The sequence below is a fragment of the Polyodon spathula genome, chromosome 14 (genome assembly GCF_017654505.1).
Source record: "Polyodon spathula isolate WHYD16114869_AA chromosome 14, ASM1765450v1, whole genome shotgun sequence".
Classification (NCBI taxonomy): domain Eukaryota; kingdom Metazoa; phylum Chordata; class Actinopteri; order Acipenseriformes; family Polyodontidae; genus Polyodon; species Polyodon spathula.
Window position 1 is genome coordinate 23,812,172 of NC_054547.1, and position 23,949 is coordinate 23,836,120.

General features: G+C 38.8%; 1 protein-coding gene across 2 annotated transcripts in view; it reads right to left on the reverse strand.

Annotated features, from left to right (window-relative positions):
- LOC121327197 (diacylglycerol kinase delta-like) overlaps positions 1-16,291 on the reverse strand; it is a 63,970-nt gene extending 47,679 nt beyond the window's left edge. For both annotated transcript variants that reach the window (XM_041271071.1, XM_041271065.1), the window contains exons 1-3: positions 15,973-16,291; positions 10,864-10,974; positions 10,651-10,731 (exon numbers count right to left, since the gene is read on the reverse strand). In XM_041271071.1, the coding sequence (XP_041127005.1) occupies positions 10,651-10,731; positions 10,864-10,974; positions 15,973-16,188 (408 nt within the window). In that variant the 5' untranslated portion in view covers positions 16,189-16,291. The remainder of the gene's footprint in view (positions 1-10,650; positions 10,732-10,863; positions 10,975-15,972) is intronic.
- Positions 16,292-23,949: the final 7,658 nt, after the last annotated feature.

Sequence of the window (23,949 nt, forward strand, 5' to 3'; positions counted from 1 at the left end):
AGGGGAGATCATTGGTGGAGATTTTCTGAACTTTGAGTAGCAGCGCACAGATTGGCTTCATTGAATCCCATAAATCACACCCACTGATAATAGAAAGACAGTCAGATTTTAGTTAAGGTGGTCTGGGATCAGTCTGTTTAGTGATGTGAAGTAAAAGAATGACTATGTATATCACAGTTAACTATTTTCCCCAGCTTTGTGGATAAAGTGGATGCAGCAGTCTGTACGATCTGTATATCATATTAGACTATATGTAGACAAGCACTAAAAGAAACCCTCAATGGCAAAACACTAGAAGTTTTACTCAATACACTCATCACTTCTGTTTGTAGCTATGGAAGACATATCTGAACAAGTGTTTTTTCAACTATGATGAAACTTAGTTAGGACATTCTTTAGCACAAGTTATTATGACTAATAATGTGGGGTAACATGAAGGCACCTGTCTAAGCTTAAAATGTGCATACAGAGGATGTAGGTCACAGTGATAGCTCTCAGTTTGTATTCAGAGCCAGGATACACAGTAAGTAAACCTCACACCTGTTTGATACTGGATTTTTCCATGCTGTAAAATGGATATGAGCTTTAACTTTAAACCCATATACTTACCATTCTACATCACCTCCTAGTACTCAGGATGAACCTCCAAGACACACTGCCTCACAGTCCCACATCTCTAATCACTAGGCCACGCTGCCTCCCAGTCCCTCTGATCTAATCACTAGGCCACGCTGCCTCCCAGTCTCTTAGGTCAAACACTTCCAAGGTGGAAAATAGTCAGGTGTCTCCTGCAGCACACTGGTGGAGCTTGGTTTCTGAATTAAAACGCCTCGGTTTTCAAAGCTGAATCCGCGATGCACTTCAGAGGCCTCGAACCAGAAGTAACACTTTCAAACCACAAACATCCTCAGCGAACACCTCAGTTTCCCCTATGTTACAGCATCAAGGGTAATTTATAGACATATTCATCTGTAATGACCTACTGAATATGCTACTGACTCATTGCCAATTAGCTATTTTAGGGAATACATCTCGTGTTGAAATTTTTATGTAATTTTTATATCTATGTATATATATATGTATATATATCTACATCTATATATACACACACACACACACACACACACACACAGCTCTGGAAAAAATTAAGAGACCACTGCAAAATTATCAGTTTCTCTGGTTTTACTATTTATAGGTATGTGTTTGGGTAAAATGAACATTTTTGTTATATTCTATAAACTACTGACAACATTTCTCCCAAATTCCATATAAAAATATTGTCATTTAGAGCATTTATTTGCAGAAAATGACAACTGGTCAAAATAACAAAAAAAGATGCAGTGTTGTCAGACCTCGAATAATGCAAAGAAAATAAGTTCAGATTCATTTTTAAACACAATACTAATGTTTTAACTTAGGAAGAGTTCAGAAATCAATATTTGGTGGAATAACCCTGATTTTCAAGCACAGCTTTCATGGATCTTGGCATGCTCTCCACCAGTCTTTCACATTGATGTTGGGTGACTTTATGCCACTCCTGGCGCAAAAATTCAAGCAGCTCGGCTTTGTTTGATGGCTTGTGACCATCCGACTTCCTCTTGATCACATTCCAGAGGTTTTCAATGGGGTTCAGGTCTGGAGATTGGGCTGGCCATGACAGGGTCTTGATCTGGTGGTCCTCTATCCACACCTTGATTGACCTGGTTCTGTGTGGCATGGAGCATTGTCCTACTGGAAAAACCAATCCTCAGAGTTGGGGAACATTGTCAGAGCAGAAGGAAGCAAGTTTTCTTCCAGGACAACCATCTACTTGGCTTGATTCATGCCAAAGCTGCCCGATTCCAGCCTTGCTGAAGCACCCCCAGATCATCACCGATCCTCCACCACATTTCACAGTGGGTGCGAGACACTGTGGCTTGTAGGCCTCTCCAGGTCTCCATCTAACCATTAGATGACCAGGTGTTGGGCAAAGCTGAAAATTGGACTAATCTGGGGGTGCTTCAGCAAGGCTGGAATCTGGCAGATTTGTCTTTGTGAAGGGCGCATGAATCAAGCCAAGTACAAGGTTGTACAGCAGGACAAACTTGCTATATATATATATATATATATATATATATATATATATATATATATATATATATATAGCGGCAAAGTGCCCGCCCCTGTGTGTATTTTGTGTTGTATGTTGTGTTAATGTTGGTGTATAGTCATTGGTACACGGGATATAAACGGGTCTGTGTAACACAAGTGTTTAAAATGTATATTTGTATTTAGGCACGAGGATTGCACAGCACTTCACGTGCAAGTAAAAAGTAATAATGTGAGCACGGGGAATTGCATTTTATTAATTCACGTGCAGTTGTACCGCAACTCCAAGTGAATGATTGATTAGCAATCGAGTCTCGGTACAGCTGCATAAAAGCAGCATGTTTTCACTCACTCTGGGTTGTGTGTTCGGTGAGTGGAGAACGGGATTGGAGACGGAGGTAATTGTAATAATAATAATAGTTAAAATAGAAGCTCACCGTGTTTTGTCTGTATAGTCCGTTTTGTTTGTCTTTTTGTTTTGGCTACGAGTGCCGTGTCCTGTGTCTTGTTTGTCTTACAACCTTTTATTTTCTGTCTGTCTGTGCACTACTAAATGCTGAGCGAGACCATTCGCTCAGCTTCACCAAACTCCATCTCTGTTGTTTATTTCCTGGTTTCTGGTCTGACGTCACCCACTACAGCCGTCTTTGTGACACACACACACACACACACACACACACACATACATATATATATATATATATATATATATATCATTAGATAATATTATATATAGTATAGATATTATATATATATTATTATAGATATTATATATACATATATATATAATATATATATATATATATATATATATATATATATATATATATATATATATATATATATATATATATATATATATATATATATATATATATATATATACACACATTATATATATATACATTATATATATATATACACTTATCTATATATATATATATATATATTTAGATTATATGTATAATACATATATATATATATACATATAATATATATCTATATAATATATATTATATACATGTATATAATATATCTATATATATATACACACACACACACACACACACACACACACACTACCAGTCAAAAGTTTTAGAACACCCCCATTTTTCCAGTTTTTATTGAAATTTAAGCAGTTCAAGTCCAGTGAATAACCTGAAATGGTACAAAGGTAAGCGGTAAACTGCCAGAGGTTAAAAAAAAAAGTTTAGGTTACCAAAAACTGAAAAATAATGTACATTTCAGAGTTATACAAAAAGGCCTTTTTCAGGGAACAAGTAATGGGTTAACAACTTACAGCTGTTCTGCAGCAATGGAAGTAAATTAAGCCTTGAAAGTTGATGCTAACAATTCCTACAGGTGTCCCAACTTTTGTTGATTACTTACAAACCCTCTGTCTGTATAAAAGCAGTGTTGGAACAGACTGTGTTACTACACCCTCTTAAGCATTATTTGGACAGTATTGTACTGCAGGAAGTAGTATATTGCTATCATAATGGTGAGAAAAAGGCAATTAACAAAGGAAGACAGACAGACCATTATAACCCTTAAAAGTGTAGGTCTTTCCTTTAGAGAAATTGCAAAGAAAGCCAAGGTGTCAGTGAGTACAGTTTCCTACACCATCAAAAGGCACTTGGAAACTGGAGGAACTCTGACAGGAAGAGGTCTGGCAGACCCAAAGCCACAACAGAATCAGAAGACAAGTTTCTGAGAGTCAACAGCTTGCGTGATAGGCGGCTCACAGGACAACAGCTTCAAGCACAGCTTAACACTGGTCAAAGTAAGCAAGTCTCAGTTTCAACTGTGAAGAGAAGACTTTGAGCTGCAGGTTTGACAGGTCGAGTGGCAGTAAGAAAGCCATTGCTAAGATGGCAAAATAAGAAAAAGAGGCTTGCCTGGGCCATGAAGCACCGCCAGTGGACTACTGAAGACTAGAAGAAGGTCTTATGGACCGATGAATCAAAATTTGAAATCTTCGGTTCATCACGCAGGGTTTTTGTACGCCGTGGAGTAGGCGAAAGGATTGTTCCTCGGTGTGTGACACCAACTGTCAAACATGGCAGAGGATGCGTGATGGTCTGGGGCTCTTTTGCTGGATCCAGAGTCGGCAACTTGCACAGAGCGAGTGGCACCCTGAACCAAAACGGCTACCACAGCATTTTGCAGCGCCATGCAATACCCTCTGGTATACGCCTAGTTGGTCAGGGGTTCACCCTACAGCAAGATAATGACCCAAAACATACCTCCAGGCTATGTCAGATCTACCTTGGAAGAAAAGAACAAGATGATAGTCTTCAAATCATGGAATGGCCAGCACTGTCTCCAGACTTAAACCCCATCGAGCTGGTTTGGGATGAACTGGACAGAAGGGTGAAAGCAAAGCAACCTACAAGTGCAACACATTTGTGGGAACTTCTGAAAGTGTTGGGAAGAACTTTCCGAACAATAGTTGATTTCCATTGTAGAAAGAATGCCACGTGTGTGTTTGGCTGTTATATCTGCAAAAGGTGGCTACTTTGAGTCAAAAATTGATTACATTTTGTTAAAACGATTCCATGATTTCTTTTTTATCTCCAATTGTTTATTTGTTCTATGCTTTAATTTGAGTACATTGAGACATTAAACTGTGTAAAGTTCAATAAAAACTGGAAAATGGAGGTGTTCTTAAACTTTTGACCGGTAGTGTACACACACACACACAGTACTGTGAAAAAGCATTTGCCCTGTCTGATTTTCTGCATTTTTGCATATTTGACACTGAATGTTATCAGATCTTCAACCAAAATCTAATATTAGATAAGAGATCCCGAGTGAACAAGTAACATAGTGATACTTACTTACTTTATTTATTAAAGAAAGTTATGCAACACCCAGTGCCCCCGTGTGAAAAAGTAATCATCCCCTTACATTCAATAAGTGGTTACACCACCTCTAGCAGCAATAACTGCAATCAAACGCTTCCTGTAGTTATTGATCAGTCTCTCACATCGCCGTGGAGGAATTTTGGCCCATTCCTTCAAGCAGAACTGCTTCAAAATATCTGTGGGTTTTTGAGCATGAACTGCTTGTTTCAGGTCCTGCCAAAACATCTCAGTGGGGTTTAGGTCTGGACTTTGACTAGGCCATTCCAAAACTTTAAATTTCTTATTCTTCAACCATTCTGATGTAGACTTGCTTATGTGTTTCGGATCATTGTCTTGCTGCATGACACAGCTGCGCTTCAGATTCAGATCACGGATGGATGGTCTGACATTCTCCTGTAGAATTCTCTGATACAGAGCAGAATTCACGGTTCCTTCAAGGATGGCAAGTCGTCCAAGTCCTCATGCAGCAAAGCATCCCCAAATCATGACATTACCACCACCATGTTTGACCGTTGGTATGAGGTTCTTACTGCAGGGTTTGATTTTCACCAGACATAACTGAGCCCATGTTGGCCAAAAAGTTCCACTTTTGATTCATCTGTCCATAGAACATTGTTCCAGAACTCTTGGATTATCCAGGTGCTTTTTGGCAAACTTGAGATGAGCATTCATATTCTTCTTAGTGAGCGGTGGTTTCTACTTTGCTACTCTGCCATGAATCCCATTTTTGCCCAGTGTCTTTCTGATGGTGGAGTCATGAACATTGACCCTAGCCGAAGCGAGAGAGGCCTGCAGATCCCTGGATGTTGTAGGACGATTTAAGGCTTTGCTCTTGGAGAGATTTTGGCAGGATGGCCACTCCTGGGAAGATTCACTACTGTCCCAAACTTTCTCCATTTCTGACTGTGGTTTGGTGGAGCCCCAGAGCTTTACAAATGGCTTCATAACCCTTTCCAGACTGATAGGCATCAACAACTTTTTTTTTTCCCTGAGGTCTTCAGGAATTTGTTTTGATCGTGACAAGATGTGCCTCTAGAACCTGTGTGGTGACAACTTCAATCTGATGGTAAGGGCCAAAGTTAGTCAGATTTATATTGGGCAGAGCTGGCCCAAATCAGGCCTGATTGTTAACCAAAGTATTCAAACGGCTGACCCTAATTATCCCTTTAATTGGGTTGAGTTAACTAGGGGGGGGGCAATAACTTTTTCACACCTGAAGATTGCATGTTTGATTACCTTGCACACCAAACAACTTAAGGAAGCACCAAACTTGGGTGTAATTTTTTCTCTCCGACTCCCTCTATATAATACTACAAAAAGATCTGACCAAATTCAATGTGAAAAATGTGCAAAAATGCAGAAAATCAGACAGGGGGCAAATACTTTTTCAGGCACAGTATATTACACAATATATATATATATAATATATATATATATATATATATATATATATATATATATATATATATATATATATATATATATATATATATATATATACACACACAAACACTGAACAAAAATAAACACAACATGTAAACTGTTGGTCCCATGTTTCATGAGCTGAAATAAGATCCCAGAAATTTTCCATATGCACAAAAAGCTTATTTCTAGTGAGCATTTCTCCTTTGCCAAGATAATCCATCCACCTGACAGGTGTGGCACATCAAGAAGCTGATTAAACAGCATGATCATCACACCTTGTGCTGGGGACAATAAAAGGCCACTATAAAACGTGCAGTTTTGTCACACAACACAATGCCACAGATGTCTCAAGTTTTTAGGGAGCGTGCAATTGGCATGCTGGCAGGAATCCACCAGAGCTGTTGACTGTTCATTTCTCTAGGAATGCCTCCAACCGTTTTAGAGAATTTGGCTGTCCAACCGGCCTCACAACCGCAGACTACGTGTAACCACGCCAGCCCAGGACCTCCACATCCGGCTTCTTCACCCGTGAGATCGTCTGAGACCAGCCACTCAGACAGCTGATGAAACTGTGGGTTTGCACAGCCGAAGCATTTCTGCACAAACTGTAAGAAACCGTCTCAGGGAAGCTCATCTGTGTGCTCGTCTTCCTCCCCAGGGTCTTGACCTGACTGCAGTTCGGCGTCGTAACCGACTTCAGTGGGCAAATGCTCACCTTCGATGGCCAATGGCACGCTGGAGAAGTGTGCTCTTCACGGATGAATCCCGGTTTCAACTGTGTTGGGCAGATGGCAGACAGCGTGTATGGTGTCGTGTGGGCGAGCGGTTTGCTGATGTCAGCATTGTGAACAGAATGCCCCGTGGTGGAGGTGTGGTTATGGTACGGACAACGAACACAATTGCATTTTATCAATGGCAATTTGATTGCACAGAGATACCGTGACGAGATCCTGAGGCCCATTGTCGTGCTATTCATCCGCCGCCATTACCTCATGTTTCAGCATGATAATGCACTGCCCCATGATGCAAGAATCTGTATACAATTCCTGGAAGCTGAAAATGTCCCAGTTCTTCCATGGCCTGCATACTCACCAAACATGTCACCCATTGGGCATGTTTGGGATGCTCTGGATCAATGTGTACGACAGCATGTTCCAGTTCCCGCCAATATCCAGCAACTTCGCACAGCCATTGAAGAGGAGTGGGACAAAATTCCACAGGCCACAATCAGCCTGATCAACTCTATGCGAAGGAGATGTGTCGCGCTGCATGAGGCAAATGGTGGTCACACCAGATACTGACTGGTTTTCTGATCCATGTGGCATTTATATTTGTTCAGTATATATATATATATATATATATATATATATATATATATATATATATATATATATATATATATATATCTATATCAATATATATAACGGACAGTGTTGTGCCAAGCTGCCTGTCAAATCAGATAAAAAAACGTCAATTAAAAAAAAAAAAAAATAGTTTAAGTAGACCAACTGTATCGAAATCCAGATTCAAGGAACTCATTATTCCCATATTCCTACATATCGGATACATTGCGTAACAAGGGATGAATAACAACTTGTATTATACTACCACACATCCCAATAACAGGACGGTCGTAGGTCCAATCCTATCCAATTACACACACACACAAATTAGTCCAAACATTTAACCAGGCACACGAAGGAGCCTATAGTAACTGACTGTGGAGCCTCGCCAATGGCTGCTTAACAACGACCGGTTTAAAACTAGACACTGTGACTTTTAAATAAAATAAATAAATAAATACCTCTGCTTTATCTGGTTTTTGCACTAGAAAACGAAAGTCCCCGTTTTGAACAAGACAGCAGAATCGCTTGACAAGTCATGTTATACAAGGCCTAGAGCATTCAGTAATTAAAATGGCCAGAAAAAAATAGGCGATGTGGCTGTGTGGGGGAACAAAAAAACACTGAGTTCATTAGAACACTGTGACCCAAGAATGCGGGTCAACCCGCTAATAGTCTTCATATAGTATGTGGAATTCATACATTATACATCACCACAGACATACCTTCCCCACCACGACCGTACATTCAAAATCATAGCTATCAGGATGACATACTGCAGCAACAGTATGGACAGCATAGCACAGAAGAATTAGCAATTAACTATTCAATCAGAATTTGATAACTCTCAATAACTAATGTTAATACGGAGTTCCAAATATGTGAAAAAAATGTAAATATGATGCACAAAAGAATACATATATATAGTTTAAACCAAAAGCCTACATGCGTAGTTTGGCTTGCACAAAACTGGCAAACCAAGAGCAAGAAAACAGAAGAGTCACCAGCTTTGAAACACACGCTGTCTGAGGTCACTGTTCTCATCTATTTCAATAATAACACATTTCTGTGTCAGCAGTGTGCCATTATTAACAATTTGCTTAAGCTAACTGGAGAGGAAAAATAAACCTTGGTAACTGAGAAAAAATGTTCAGTTTCCAAAGAAAACAGCCAGCCTCTACGAAACTGTACCCAACAACACAGCACTATTAAGCTCGTCAGTTATTATGTACTGTTTTGGTTTCACATTTTTAGTAAAGTATTTTAAGAAAATACACTTAAGAGGACGTTGAAAGATCCCATTACTTTCCGTGCGCTGTGAGGTTGGACAATAATGAGTCTCAAATGTCGATTGTCGGCTTAAAATGACCACGATAATCATGATTATCTGAAATGACTGCGGGAACAGAAAGACAGCATTTCTGCAAGGAGGAGTGTGAACTAGGGACACTACCATTCTTACATTATAATTTTTTTCTCCTGCTGAGCACGAGTAAATGTTGAAATATAAATTCATAAGACAATGACGTGTGATTGAAAATTTCAAAAGTGGCAATACGTTTACCAAATATAACACTGCAATACATACAACACAGTAAACGTAACCTAATTTTTCTTTTTTTTTTGTAAACTCGCAGGGTGTTCTTTAACATTTTAAATCATGTTTTAATTCCCAATATTTGTTTCATGTTAAAAATGCCATTTATTAAATTCCTGTTTCACACAATCTTACTTTTTTTCTAAGTCTGCTATTTGCTTTTTAGCTATTTAATTAAAAATTATACAAGATAGGAGGTCTAACAAAGCATTCTCTATGAATCAGGTTTTACCTATATTTAGATGACTGTCAAAAACACAATTATTGTTGACAATACATTTAATAATAATTTCAGTACAATAAAGGAATCAATACTAGTAGGATAAATGATTGTTGTTCCAATACATTTGCCCCCACTTTTCAGGAAGGAAACTCAATCACTAATCCTCTTTGCAGAAATCCAGCACAGAAATGTTTAATTCTTCAGTAGGCCAGATTATCTCAGTGACATGCTACAGGGAGGAACTTGTTGTACTCTACCCAGTCCCAGCATGGGAACAGTGAAGTGGTAATTACATGCCCGAAATAACCAGCACTGCTTTGCACGTTTCTGGACATAAACTCATCTCAACTCTCCTGCCATCAAAAATATTTTCTGTATCTCTGGTAACAATTATATAAACGTTCCAGGAATAAATTGGTGGCTTCCTCCCCTCCCCTTGGGTATGAAGTTTTCTTGCTTTAGTAATTAAAGCTCTTTCAATAGAGGCTGATCACAGGTTTAAGCGCAACAGACCACAAAAATGTGAGCTGCTAGTTCCACTCTAAAAATAGATTTCATGGTGGGACCAGCTTGTTAAAAGAGGAGGCTACTCACATATCTTATATAAACTCCACAGTTCAGTCAGTAAAGTTACTGATATTGTGTGGCACAACAGCAATGCACTATTTCACTCGCAACATTCCCTAACCCAGGAGTGGTCAAAGTTGGCCCTTCCACGTCTAGTCTTTGTTCCAACCTTGTTATAAATTGTTTTATTGAACCAATTTCCAGTAAGACCCAGAATTCGTTAATTCTATTATTTACCCGTTAAGCCTGGAGTGGAATGGCCCTCCGGGCCGTGATTGGGCATCCATGTCCTAACTATTTGGCTACTCTGCCCCCCGTTCCCTGAGCTCACACTGCCTTACAATCTTTGAAGCATTAGGAAGCCACACATCTTCAATACTCAGCCTTCACACTTTGAGAACATCTTGTGAGAATTCAGTCCTGAGCCAGAAGACAAGTCTCTCTTGAATATTCCCAATTAATGCTTTGCTTAAAGCCCTAGTCCTTGCTAAGTAATAGCACATATTTTATATTATTGAGAGTATAAGAGTTTAAACTCACAGTAAAGCTGTTGTTGACATTTTTTGTGCTGGATTCAGCGACGCTGGCATCTGTTAAGTCAACCTCGTCAAAGATGATGGACTGAAAGTTAAAACACACATTAGTTAATATACCTACATAACATGCAGACATCTGCAATGTCAGCAGATTAAAATATGCAGGGTGCAATTCCAATTCACTTTTAAAATCTGAAAATACATGTCAAAAATGTACCTTCGCTGTTTTTGCGTAGTAGAGCGTCCTCCCTCTGAGCTTAAAGTACCGTTTTTTCCAGCGTTGAAAGGAGTTTGTCTGTTTCATCAACATGCCCTCTTTAATAATGGTCTAGGAGGAAGGATACAAACTGGTAAAAAGTGTAGCACTGTGTGTCTATGTGTTTGGCTCAAAAGGCAGGTACTGTGTTAACAAGGAGGCCTGATACTGCATTTCCACTGTCAAATCTGGTTAAGAAATTGTTCTTGAGTTCTAAACAAGCACAAAAAAGGGACATTATGACGAGTCATCATATCTGACCGCTACCCTAACCATCCCACCCTCTTCCTCTCGGAATGATTCCCCCCCCCCCCCCCCCCCCAAACCATCACTCCTCGTCCAAATCAAGTCTGTTAGCAAATTGGAGATGAAAACTATTAACTTCTTTCACCAGAGCATGTCAACATTAACCATTAAGTTATCACCTTCTTTTACAGATTCACTAGTGCCTGTAAAAAGTCTCTCTACTCATATTTTGCTATGCAAGTTTATAATACAAGGATTAACTATCTAGATACAGTAATTCAGCCTATCCTATGCCATATTAGCAATATTTGACTGCTATTTTTAAACTCTAAAGAATGATTGGGAAATAAGCAGAATATATCCCTGCTGCCAAGGGTATGGGTCCCCATCAAGTGGGAATTAAATGAGTCTGGTCTGTGCCCCCAGTAGCATATATTAGCACAAGCCAGAACCCATGTATTCATAAGGGATCAAGTGATTCTGCATGCATGTACAGTACCCTCAAGAACTTGTGTAAGGTACACCCACAACAGCTCATTACAGCTCAGGTGGACCAAGACGTTGTTTTACCAGTCAACGATTACCATCAATGAATTATTGTTGGGAAGCCCCTGAAACATGTTTAAAATGATACTTATCCTATCTGTACAGGTTATCCACCCAAATGAGAAGACATTAGGTACAAGGAAGTGAAAAGGCACATTATTCTCTTCAGAAACATTCTTACCGCGTGGGGGGCATGAGTAACAACTGTTCTTTTGCATCACTGCCCTGGAACCCTTTACTTCATCACAGTGGTCTTGAGTCATCAACCACAGATTAAGGAAACAGGTCTAGAACCTGGTCCAATTCATCTGCAATGACCCCTTACCAAGCTGCATCAGAGACATGCAGGTTCCAATTTACAGTATAACTCTGTTGCAGGGGCTAGCATACAGTCTTATATAGAACTGCACAACCAGCCACTGAAAGACAAAATAATTGTAACAAACCTCTCTTCCAAAGCTTGCAGCATCCATCTCCGGGTACCTTCAATAGGCTGGGATTTAAAAAATTGTGACAACAAGCGAGATTCAAGCCCAGACTGCCCTTTCTTGAGAACAAAGCAATGTAAGCAGCGAGCAGAGCACCGGAAAGACAGCCCCAGAGTCTGGTCGAGCTAAACGGGCACTCCACCCAACAGCCCCCAGGCCTGTGACAATACAGGAAATCAAGATAGAGCTCTTGTGGTCTACCATTTCTACAACTTCTGACTTTTTACAACCAGTAGATTCAAGCACGGAATACTAGACAAACGATCAGTCGAATAGAAACGAACAGTCAAACTTAGAAACTGATAGTCGACTAGTCACGTATTTGTGAAGTGTGCAGTTTCAGATGTCCGGATTAACATGTAAATTAAGTTTTTAGAAATTAATAAATTGTTTAATAAAATGCCATGCCATTTTTAAATACAGTGCAGTCCTGTCTTTATAAGGCTGCCCTTTATACAGCAGAATCTGTTATAAGGCAGTATGGTCATTTGCCCCATACTGCCATTCCACTAGCATCATTATCTATTATAAGGCAGAGAGCAAATCAGGGTTTGATTTTAAAGCTTGTCCATTTGCCTGAGACAGTCAAAAAGTGCTTTCAACGTACTTAATGGTCCAAACAATAGTCTTAAATATTCTGTAAGAAAGCAGATACTTCCTGTATTAGTATGTGCCAGCATCTATGCAGTGGTATTACCTAAAGATCAAACATGCTCTGGGAACCAGCGAACGTGCCCCCTGCACTGTACATAGCAACATCTCTTGTGTTTTTTCAAACTGTAGTTTGTAAACCCACTGTGCCAGTCATCTTGAGCTATGGTACAGGGTTGGCTGATTTAAATTTTATTTAGATTATTTATTTATTTTTTAATCTTTTTCATTTACTACCTATTTTATACATAGTTTCTCAAGGAAAGACATGAAAAGCATGTTCTAAAAACCTTTTATTATTAACACAAACATCTTAAACTCTTACTGTCTGTAAACAAAAACTCTTAGGGCTCTATTCTGATCACAGCGTAAATGTGAGTGCAAGTGCATAAATGGAGTGAAGACATTAAAAAAAAATAATAAAATACTGCACTGAAATTGTATTCTGAAGACATGTCTTGCCTAGTTACAGAGCGCCTGCCCCAACAGTAACATATTCACAAAGCGATTCTGATGACAGTGCAGCGGGGTCTCAAATAGACAACTGATCACTGCGTTATACCCGTAGAAACCAGGTTTATTTAGTTGTGCAATCAGGAACTTTAACAACTGAACACACTATAAAAAAAATAATAATTAAAAAAGTAGTCCTAAAGTAACAACTGCGTGTGTTTGGACTGACACCGAGGAAAGCAAAGAAAAGAATGACTGGGATGACTGAGGGATATTTCTCTCTGGCGTACTCCATCATTACATTCTTGTAGTTCACACATTTAGAGGATGCCACAATGACAAAAAAAATCAGCTTTATTTATACATTCATTTAAGGATTGAGTAATTTAGTTTGATATGTACCTATTCACAAATCACCATTTCCAACATCCTTAACTTTACAGTTTGGAGGTACTGGAGAGCTACAACTACAGTACTACAAAAATAAATTATATAATTAAAAATAAAAGAAATAAAAAAAATCGAATTAAAAACTATTTAAATCAGGTTTTTTTTTTTTTTTTTTTTTTTTTTTTTTTTTTTTTACAGTAACGGACAAACTAACGTTAATAAACTATCAAACTAAATTAATACAGCACTCCTACACATGCAGCAGCAGCTCTAGATTAATTATGAACACCTGTACAGGAGCAATATTCAAGAGATGCACAAAATTATTAAACAGAATGGTGAAGCAAATCACCAGAACGGAAACACCAAATTACTCGGCGACTTATGTCTGATTCAGGTTTTTTTTCAGGAGCTCGAAGAATTTCCAAGTTTTTGTAGCAAGAGAAACAGCGTCGCATTTCGCTGTTTGTTTACATGCCATTTTGTAGTTATTAGGTGCACTCATGGAAATCAGAATACAAAACAAGGCAATGATAGGACAGCGGTTCTGGAAAGATTTAATAAACCAATCAGTGTGCCTCAAGACACTCACACTTGAAAATATTTAATAAACCATTCGAATTTAAGTTTGACGAGTGTTCAGGTTACAAAACAATATTGTATCAGTTGTGAACGAATCGCTAGGGGTGCCAAATAGGTGTTCTTTTAAGCAAAGCTTGTGTTCCTTTAGGCGGAGTATTTACAATGGGGAAAAACTCAAGGGTGTTCTCTTGGGAGATGCTCCTATATGGGGAGACTATTGTACCCCTAGTGTGGGAGGCACCATGTTGATTAGGAACAATCTTCATAATTGTGTTGTGTGTGCAGTGCTTACCTGTTAGAGATATAAATCCAAAATCAATTTACCAGAGGACGTCCTCATCAGCATACCATGACTTGATGGCAATGCTGTAGGACTAAAACCGAACTGTCATCATGTGCGGTAGTGAAAAAATAAACTTGCAAATTTCTCCAGTATTAAATGTTTGACAGGTTACGTGGGATATCTAGATGTTAAGGACAGACAGATGTGTCACACTGCCTGAATTCACTTGTATCCTAACACCACAAGAAGTTAGTCCACATACTGTAATTCTAATACTATATCATTATATTAACCCCCACTCGAAACCTGACTAGAACTTCAGGGAACCTGTACCCCACAGCGACTGCTAGAATTCATCTACAACTGGAAATAAAGAATGAAACAGGATGCAATTCTGAAACAGAAGAAGCTGGTCTAGTGAGACCATCTCCATGGGAAGTGGAGATAAACCAGACATACCTCATTCATGGCCTGTGGGTTACAAAATATTGAAATGTTCCCATCTACTGAGAATGAGAACAGCTCTTCTAAGCAGGAAAGACATGGTCAACACCGTGGTCAAGCCAACGCCCCAGTCCCCAAATTACAATACTGTATAGTACCGAGGACTGGAACAGCGCACTGTACACCAGCCAATCCGATGGTACGGGATTTTTTTCATTTTTGCTTTCATACAACAGTAAAACTTTTTTTCTTCCTGCTTTACTGTTATTCAGTTTGGGAAATCGAACGTAAATGAGTTCTCTGAAATCAGTATTATTCACTGGTCAGACAGGGAACAGAGCGAGTAGAATCAGATTAAATTCAAATTAAAAACAAGCATCAGCTAACAATTTAATAAACCACCAAGCACCCGTGCAAACAAAACGAGCCCAATGTATTATCTAGAAAATCCCCCCCCCCCTTGTCCCCCTCGCCTCTTTTTTTCTGTGTAGCGGAGCACAGAAAAAGCCGCTTTAGTTATTATGCGTTTAACACACCAGTCACGCAAATGTATCTTTACGTTTCTTATTCTTAAACTTCACACCAAAAACAAATGCGAACATGCAATCTGGAACATAGGTAATCATTTCGACATGTACCTATTATTCTCTAATAATAATTACTGTATTATTAATTATTATTTACACTAAATAGTAGGCGACTGCAGACGGAAATGGTCGTGTGTGCAGGTAGATACTTCTCCATTCCTGCACCGGCATCAGTTAAATCGATAACCCTCACCCCTGCAATAAAACCCCTTCAAGCTTCAAAGAGTTGCCTGGAGGCAGCTCCATCATGCAGCTAGCAGGCCCCTTCTCTCGAGATCCTGGGGGCTATCCGGTAGGAAATGATCAGGCTTTCCAAACGTTGGAGCTTGGCCTGGTACTCTGGACAGTTTTCTGGATTTTTTCCAGGCATCCCCTGCTTCTTCAACCCCACTAGCGTTACCTTGCTGCGGATCTGGCCAGAGGTAGACACTTTGCGTATGAGTTTCTGCAGAGCTCCAGGCTCCTGCTCCGGCTCGCTATCCGAAGATTCCTCCAAGCACCGGGCCGCGGCCTCAGCTCCAGCCGCTACCGCCATCCTAACACTCAACTCGGGGACTGATAACCACGAGAAACCGGCGCCACCGGGCGGACAGAGCACAGAATCGTACAAGAGCATACACTATCGCCATCTTGTGGATACATCAGGAAACCGTCTCCTGCAGGACAGGAATAAAGACAGACGTTTCGGCTTGATAATAATATGTTTGAATTATAACATAGTAGAAAGTAGAACTAATTACCAGCAGAATTAGGAACTAAAACATACTTAAGGTAGGGTTGCCACATATGAGGCATGGACTAGAAGTCTTCTATTCACAATGTCTTTGAATTTATTCAGTTTATTTTAGTATTTTTAACACTACTCCGTTATATTGAGTGTTAAATAGTCATGGATACAATATACTGATCAAACCTTATCAGCAGGATGCTTAATTAGACACATTTAATTCGTATTATAATCGTAGAGTAGTCTTTCATTTCGCTGTTCTTATCGTAGCATATGTACTACTACCTGTATGTCCTGCACAATGTCGTCTTTTCTTGGCACACTCAGCAACTCCTACCCCAGGGCTTCCCAACCCTGGTCCTGGGGACCCCCTGTGCCTGCTGGTTTTCATTCCAACTGAGCTCTCAGTTACTTAACTAGGCCCTTAATTGAACTCATAATTTGTTTAATTAGAACTTTTTAACTGTTCTCAGCTCCTAACAAAATGCAAGTCCAAGCTACTTATAAAATGTTATAGCAAGCTTAAAATCTGCAACTGTTTAATAGCTGAAAACAAGTAAAATGGTCCAATTAAGCAAATTATTAGTTCAATTAAGGGTTTTGTTAAGTAATTGAGAGCTCAGTTGGAATGAAAACCAGAAGACACAGGGTGTCCGCAGGACCAAGGTTGGGAAGCCTACACAATGGCAGTAGTTATAGAATCAAGCCCCGTACAGTTCCTAGTAGATCCTAGTAAAAATTGTCAAGTTGGGTCTTAAAGACTTGGTGACCGATTCCATACCTCCACCACTCGTCCTGGTTTCTGTCCTGTGCTTAAGCATTGTCTGGGGTTAACTTTGTCATTTTACTAGGCTAAATACATTCAGTTTCCTCAATCTATCTCCATAACTTAGTAGGGCTGTTGTTCTGTATTGCAGGGACCAGAACTGAACACAGAGTGCAGTCCCACCAGTTTATTATACAACTGCCAGTGTGCTGTGGCATAAGCACAGGAGAATAGTAAAGCATTGTGAAAGCACAGTAAAGAACTGCATAATTTATTAAAGCATGGCAAAGCCAGTCTTTGATCTGGAGTTTTTTTCATATCACTCTTCAAAAGCCACCTTAGACCATATATAATTCAAGTGACAACAACAATCTCCCTTTAATCTCCCCCCTCCTTATGACATTTTCTGTCTGAATGTCACTAGGCAGGAGGGGAAAGTTCAGTATTACCACACGAATTGCACTGCAAAATAACTGTGCAAAGGATTGTGTCAATTGCCAATATGCCCTTCTTGGAAAATAATCAACACTTGTCTGCTGCTCTTTTCTATAGAATTTAAGGCCTTGCACCCAAGGGGTTACTAACATTGATTCTATGGGGAAAACAGGTGAAGTGGAGATTTGAATATGTCCTGCATGGATAACACTAATTTTTTTAATACTTCTATAAATTATGCTTCATGTTTAAGACTGTAGTTTCAAATAAAAGCTTAGCAGACTCATCCTTTACAATAAAAACATTTAAATGGGAAATAATATGCTTTACTCAACATCCACATTGATCAGAGCAGACTGCCCTGTTTTCTGACCCATTACTATGAAACCAATCACTTACTTCTTTTAAAGTTACCCTTTATCATACATTTCTCAGTTTACCTTAATACTAGTTTTAATGAATAAATAAGGGATTTATTTATTCCCTTAATTTCCATTAAGATTAATTTAAAGAGTAGCGGGGTTCTGAAAAACATAGTGTTATACATCCCCACGTGTTGCTACAACTGAATAAATAATGTAACTGTAATTTTTCTTTTAATTGTTAACATGACAACTTTTAGTGCAAGGATTATTGCCCAGATGGTCAAACAGGTAACACAGCAATGACGATCCATGATGTGGTACGGAACACAAAAGCCAAAGCACTTGTTATTTTTTTGATGTATTTATTTTTAATTCCTGCAGTGAGTTAGAGAATAGATCTCAAACCCTAGTGCAGTAGAGTGGCCATTTCAAACAGAGCTTTGAAACAGAATTTAAAGGTATAAGTGTAATAAGTTGTAAGTTAACAATGAAAATACAAATTACAGGTACTTTGTATAAACAGTTGTAGCAAAAACTTACCTGTGGGAATGTGTAAAGCTATATTTTTCAGAACCCCGCTACTCACTCTTTAATTTCTAAGTGTTTTAATGGGTGTTTACCCCTTAATTCTACCTCCTAACTGTGGGTTTAGTGGGTTTTTAAGTTTTTTTTTTTTTTTTTTTAAGTGGTTTAAAGTATTGGTAGCATGAAATAGTCAATTAGTTTGACAGAAAAGTGACATTCAGAAACTGGTAGTAGACTAATCGAAAGTCGCATGATTTCAGATGGACCGACGTGTAGTTGCAGTTGCAATTCATTAATATATAAATTACATTTTAGAACATTAATACAAATTCCAAGCAGATCCGAAACTGTATGTTCACAAACAGAGCACTAGATACAGCACCAAAGTAGAGGTTTTATTAATACAGTATTTTTTTTGAGTGACCACAAGTCATCCTGTTTGATTCTGTCAAATTAATAGCCATTGTACCCTTAGTTTGAATCCCTTACTTCCACCCCTTGTGGTTCAAGAGGGTTACTGGGGATTACAAATCCCTTACATATAGTTTGGGAGTGAAAGAGCACACTAGGAGTTTTAGGAACCTGCAGTAATTTATTACTGACTTCTTTTAAATTAAAGTCATTTTTATTTTCAAAGGCATATTTTAAGGTTGGCTTTGTTCTTTTCGATTCATGTGGTCCCTGGAACTTCAGTCTTGTTTTCCTAAAGCATTGATCTCAATTGAATAAACTTGTGTTCAAATAGGATTTTATTACAAATCTTAAATCTTTTTTCCCTTATGGAGTTCATACTGAGCATTGTGAGGAACTAAAATTGAAATAAATGTTGCAAGTGAGTAGTTATGATGGCAGTTGTTTAAACTGAGAAAGGAATCCTGTGTTAATGTATAAAGATGATGTCGTGTGGGGGCCCTGGTGACTGGTTCTGGGAACCTGAAAGCGCTGCCTGCCATGGTAACCAATTCAGGGATACTGACTGCTAGATGGCACACATCTGATAAAGGTCTTTTGAAATCTTGAAACATCTGGAACCCTTTACACTGGTCACTTTATTAGGTCCTGCACCTAATATAGGGTTGGCCCACTGGTTGCCTTGATCACAGCATTGGCACAAACTATGTCTTGGTTGGTCCCCACCACTACTATCTCATTTTATCTTTCCAAAAGAATAGTCCAATATTATCATAAAGTAAACAACAGCTATTCTCATGCAATAAAAAACAGGAAACTATGTTTCTTTCAGTATTTCTAAATTTAGCAATTTTAATGTTTAACAGTTATGTATCCATTTAGCATAAACTGTGCACTTGTTATGAAGTTAAACAACACCAATATACATATTTTAATTTTAGTTGTATTGTTTCTTCAAGCATAACACACTGTAGCACTCTCCATGCCACAAAATGTGGGTGTAAATTTCACCCACCTGTCCCTTTAATTAGGGACAGTAGCCTGGCCAGGTTAATACTTAATTTCCCACAGTTCTTCACAATCCTTCTCTGTTCATCCTTTCCCTCACTGGCTCATTCAATATCCCACTCCTCCAATCTCAGAGAAGTTTAGAAGTCAGCTCCTGTACTTAGGCTGGTTAGTTACGATTCAAGAAAAACTCCCTTTCTCTGAGGAATCTATCACAACCTATAGCATTACAAACTTAAAATATCAGTGAACCTAAACTACTTTAGATAATTCCAGTGCAGTCATTCTTTTTAATTGTATCCTGCACAGTGTCTAACCCTTCTTTTCATTTCACTGTTACTTGTTTAAGTGTAGCTGTTTAATTAAGGTTTAGTGTTTGTTGTTTTATGTGTGACAGTCTTCATTTTTTCCTGAGCCTCCTGTGTTTTTTCAACTACTGGTCACCATTCTACTCAGAACTACTGGACAGATTAAATTTCAACATACTCTATTTTTTCAACCTTCTATAATCTCCATCATTACTGGACTCTTTGCTGGACTTGGTGAGATCATTCCTTTTTTCTACTTTAATTTACTACTTTCTTTCCTGTTTTTTTGTTGTTGTTGTTTTGTTACTTGGTTTGGTTTTCACTTACATTGCTCTGTTGGACTTGTTAGGCCTAACTTTCATGCACCATCCATTACCATCCAGACTGTTACCATCTGTGGTCACTTAATTTACCTACATCTTTCTGTGTGTGAGTGTGTGTTTATTTGAGGCCCACTGGACACTCCACATCCTTTATCCTTTGTTATTTTTTGACCTTCTGTTTTCCATTTAGTAACTTACCTGTACCATCGTTATACTTACCTGTTTTGTCCACTTTCTCTACTTATCTGTACTAGCTTTATTCTTACCTGTTCCCTGCAATTATTTGTTTTCCTTTATTTTCATTATTGTTATTATTGTTTCCAATCTTTGTTATTTTTGTTATTTCTTTATCTGTTCTATCCCATACGTATTTTGATTTTTGTTCCTTTTTTCCATTTATTGACATTATTATTCACAACAGTAAACCTTTTGTTCGTGAAACTGACACTTCTGTCATCCCTGTGTTTGCTGTCTGTCACTCTTGCTGACTTATTTAGTTATAGGAAATAGGGCCAGTAGTATCTCCTTAGGGAGGACAGTACAATTGCTTATCAGTTGTGTATAGTGACCGTTACGACACACCTTGTACTGTATATAACACACGTCCAGTATATTGAATGCCACAAGGCTTCTAAAATTTAGAAAAGAGAGTGCACTATATTCTGAAAATGTTGATACTCAAATGATGGCTAACGTCTGCCCGTCCAACCTTCACACTCCTTATATCACAAACTAGTCAGTCAAGGAGGCCATTGTCACATAGGAAACTATGTAACATACAAGGATTGTGCAGAACCTTTGACCTCCAGTCAAGATCAAGGAAAACAAGGCCTATCCTCTGTTTTCAGTGTTCCCATGGTAACAGAACCAGTGATCCATTGTGGATTTGCACAGTTACAGACTTGGGTACAAATTCATTCCTGTTTTGAAGTAAATCTATGAAGTGGAATTAGTTCATGACCACCCTCAAAAGGCCCTTATCTGGTTTCTCATTTCTCAGTAGAACTGGTGCTCCTATATGGATAAAACATGTAAAGATATTATCAAGGAAATCCATTCAACAGAAATAGGTCATGCCCATTATCTTTTGCAAGAGACACGACAGATGACTGGGTAAGGTAATGGCAAAATACATATTTTCTTATATAAAGATGATAATAAAATGCACTGTATATGAATTAACTGATGCTCCAGTAAGTAAGTTTGTACAGACATATCTAGCAATCCTCTGAGGAATATGTGATTGTACGTATCCGAGGACAATAACATCCTATCTCTGAACAATATGGATTTTACTAAATAAAATGTACTTAATGGAAGTTTGCCTTTTGTGTGCTCTCACGTTCTTGCCTTCCTGGAGGAGTCTGAATAGTGAAATCTTTGTGGGTAAGCAACTATGACATGATGGCTTGTGTGGTGACGTCAGACCAGAAAGGAAATTCAGAACACAGTATTGTGGAGGTATGACACAGGCCCGGTCTTTGAGATGGAAGCACACTCTTGTCTTTTTTTAGTGGTCCTTGTCTGTCACAGGAATATAACGTCAACATGAGTGGAAAATCTTGGAGGCATTGTGATGAGAGAGAGAGAGAGAGAGAGAGGAGAGAGAGAGAGAGAGAGAGAGAGAGAGAGAGAGAGAGAGAGAGAGAGAGAGAGAGAGAGAGACCAGAGAGAACAAAAACAGAGAGAGAGAGAGAAGAGAGAGAAGAGTCAGATCTGAAACGAACTTTATTGTGACGTCTCCTTTTCCAGAACCTTTCAATTAAAATATAATGTGGTATTTTTCTGTACTAATATAACAAACTGTGGGTGACTGTTACTTTATATAAATTATCATGTTATGCACAAGTGTAAGCATTTGCTTTCTGTGGTGATGTACTTTTTTCTTTCAAATAGCATATATCTATAGTCGTTTGCGTGATTTATTTTAATTGAAAATATATATCCGCCCCACCATTACAGTTTTCTTCCAAGATTCATCTGTAATGTAATCATAATTTTACATGCCCCTGTTCTCATGGTTCTGGCCCGCATTGCTTTTTGTAATGTCCCAAATTCTGGACCAATTTGGTTTTCAGATAATGTCCCATTCATTAAAGCAGTCATTTTCTTTTATTAAAGGCTGATATTAAAACATATTTTTGAGAAGGTCATGGTATTGAAAAAAAAAAAAAAGACTTCTCGTTTGCTTATGTAATGACCCTCAACATGCGTAGGGGTTTATCAGACCTTCTGGGTTTAAGAGACCAATGCCCTTCAACAACTTCAAATAAATCTTATTGTATGGTATTCGTTAACATTTCCTTATCTATTCCTGATAGTTTATACCGTAGGCTATAGATACTGTTTAAACAGTTGGACTATGCAAGTATGATGGAAAAAATTAAGTACATTGAACATGTAGTTGGATGTCTTTGTTAGATGTCGTGTATTTAGTTATATTATTTTATTGCGTGTAGTTGTTGATGAGAACCTATCATAAAGATGGCTGTAGTGGGTGATGTCAGACCATAAACAGGAAATAAAGTGGAGGTGGAGTTTGGTGGAGCTGAGCGAATGGTTTCGCTCAGCATTTAATAATGAAACAGACAGAAAATAAACGGTTGTAACACAAAAACACAGGACACGGCACTGGAAGCCAAAATAAACAAACAAACAAAATGGACTAACACTAAACAAAACACGGTGAGCTTCTATTTTACTTATTACTATTACAATTACCTCCGTCTCCAATCCCGTTCTCCACTCACCGAACACACAACCCAGAGTGGGTGAAAACATGCAGCGTTTATGCAGCTTTACCGAAACTCGATTGCTAATAAATCATTCAATTGGAGTCGCGGTACAACTGCACGTGAATGATGATATGCCCGTGTACCATAGGGCACATGGTTATTGATATATACCGGCCGTCGGTGCCCCGGGGCATCCTCGACCTGTTGAGAGAGGGTTGGGAGGAGCACAAAGGCTCGTCTAAAAATGTAGTGCAGCATGTGCTCCTACTCTGGGATCATCTTTATTTAATTGGTTGCTTGGCTCAGGACAATCTCAGATCGGCTCAACATCGGCAACAGCAGCATTACAATACTAATGCACGTATTCAAACCTTTCAACCAGGAGATAAAGTAATGCTGCTTCTTCCGTCATTGGAGTCAAAACTGTGTGCTAAATGGCGGGGGCCGTATGAGGTGATACGGGCCATAGGGCCAGTAAATTATGTAATTAGGCAACCCGATCGCCAAAACAAAACAGAAAACTACCATGTTAACTTATTAAAGCCCTGGAAGGCAACGGAGGTCTTACTCATAGCCCCAGGCGAGATGAAGGATGACCTAGGACCCTGCATAGAGGCCCCTAGCCCCAGTCAGATTTCAATGGGGGAACAGTAACTTCCGGATCAGCGGGTGGAATTGTGTAAGTTGATCTGGAAATTTGGGGATGTGTTTTCTGACGTGCCCGGCAGAACTAACCTTACCGAATATGCTGTTATTACTCCACCAGGGATCACT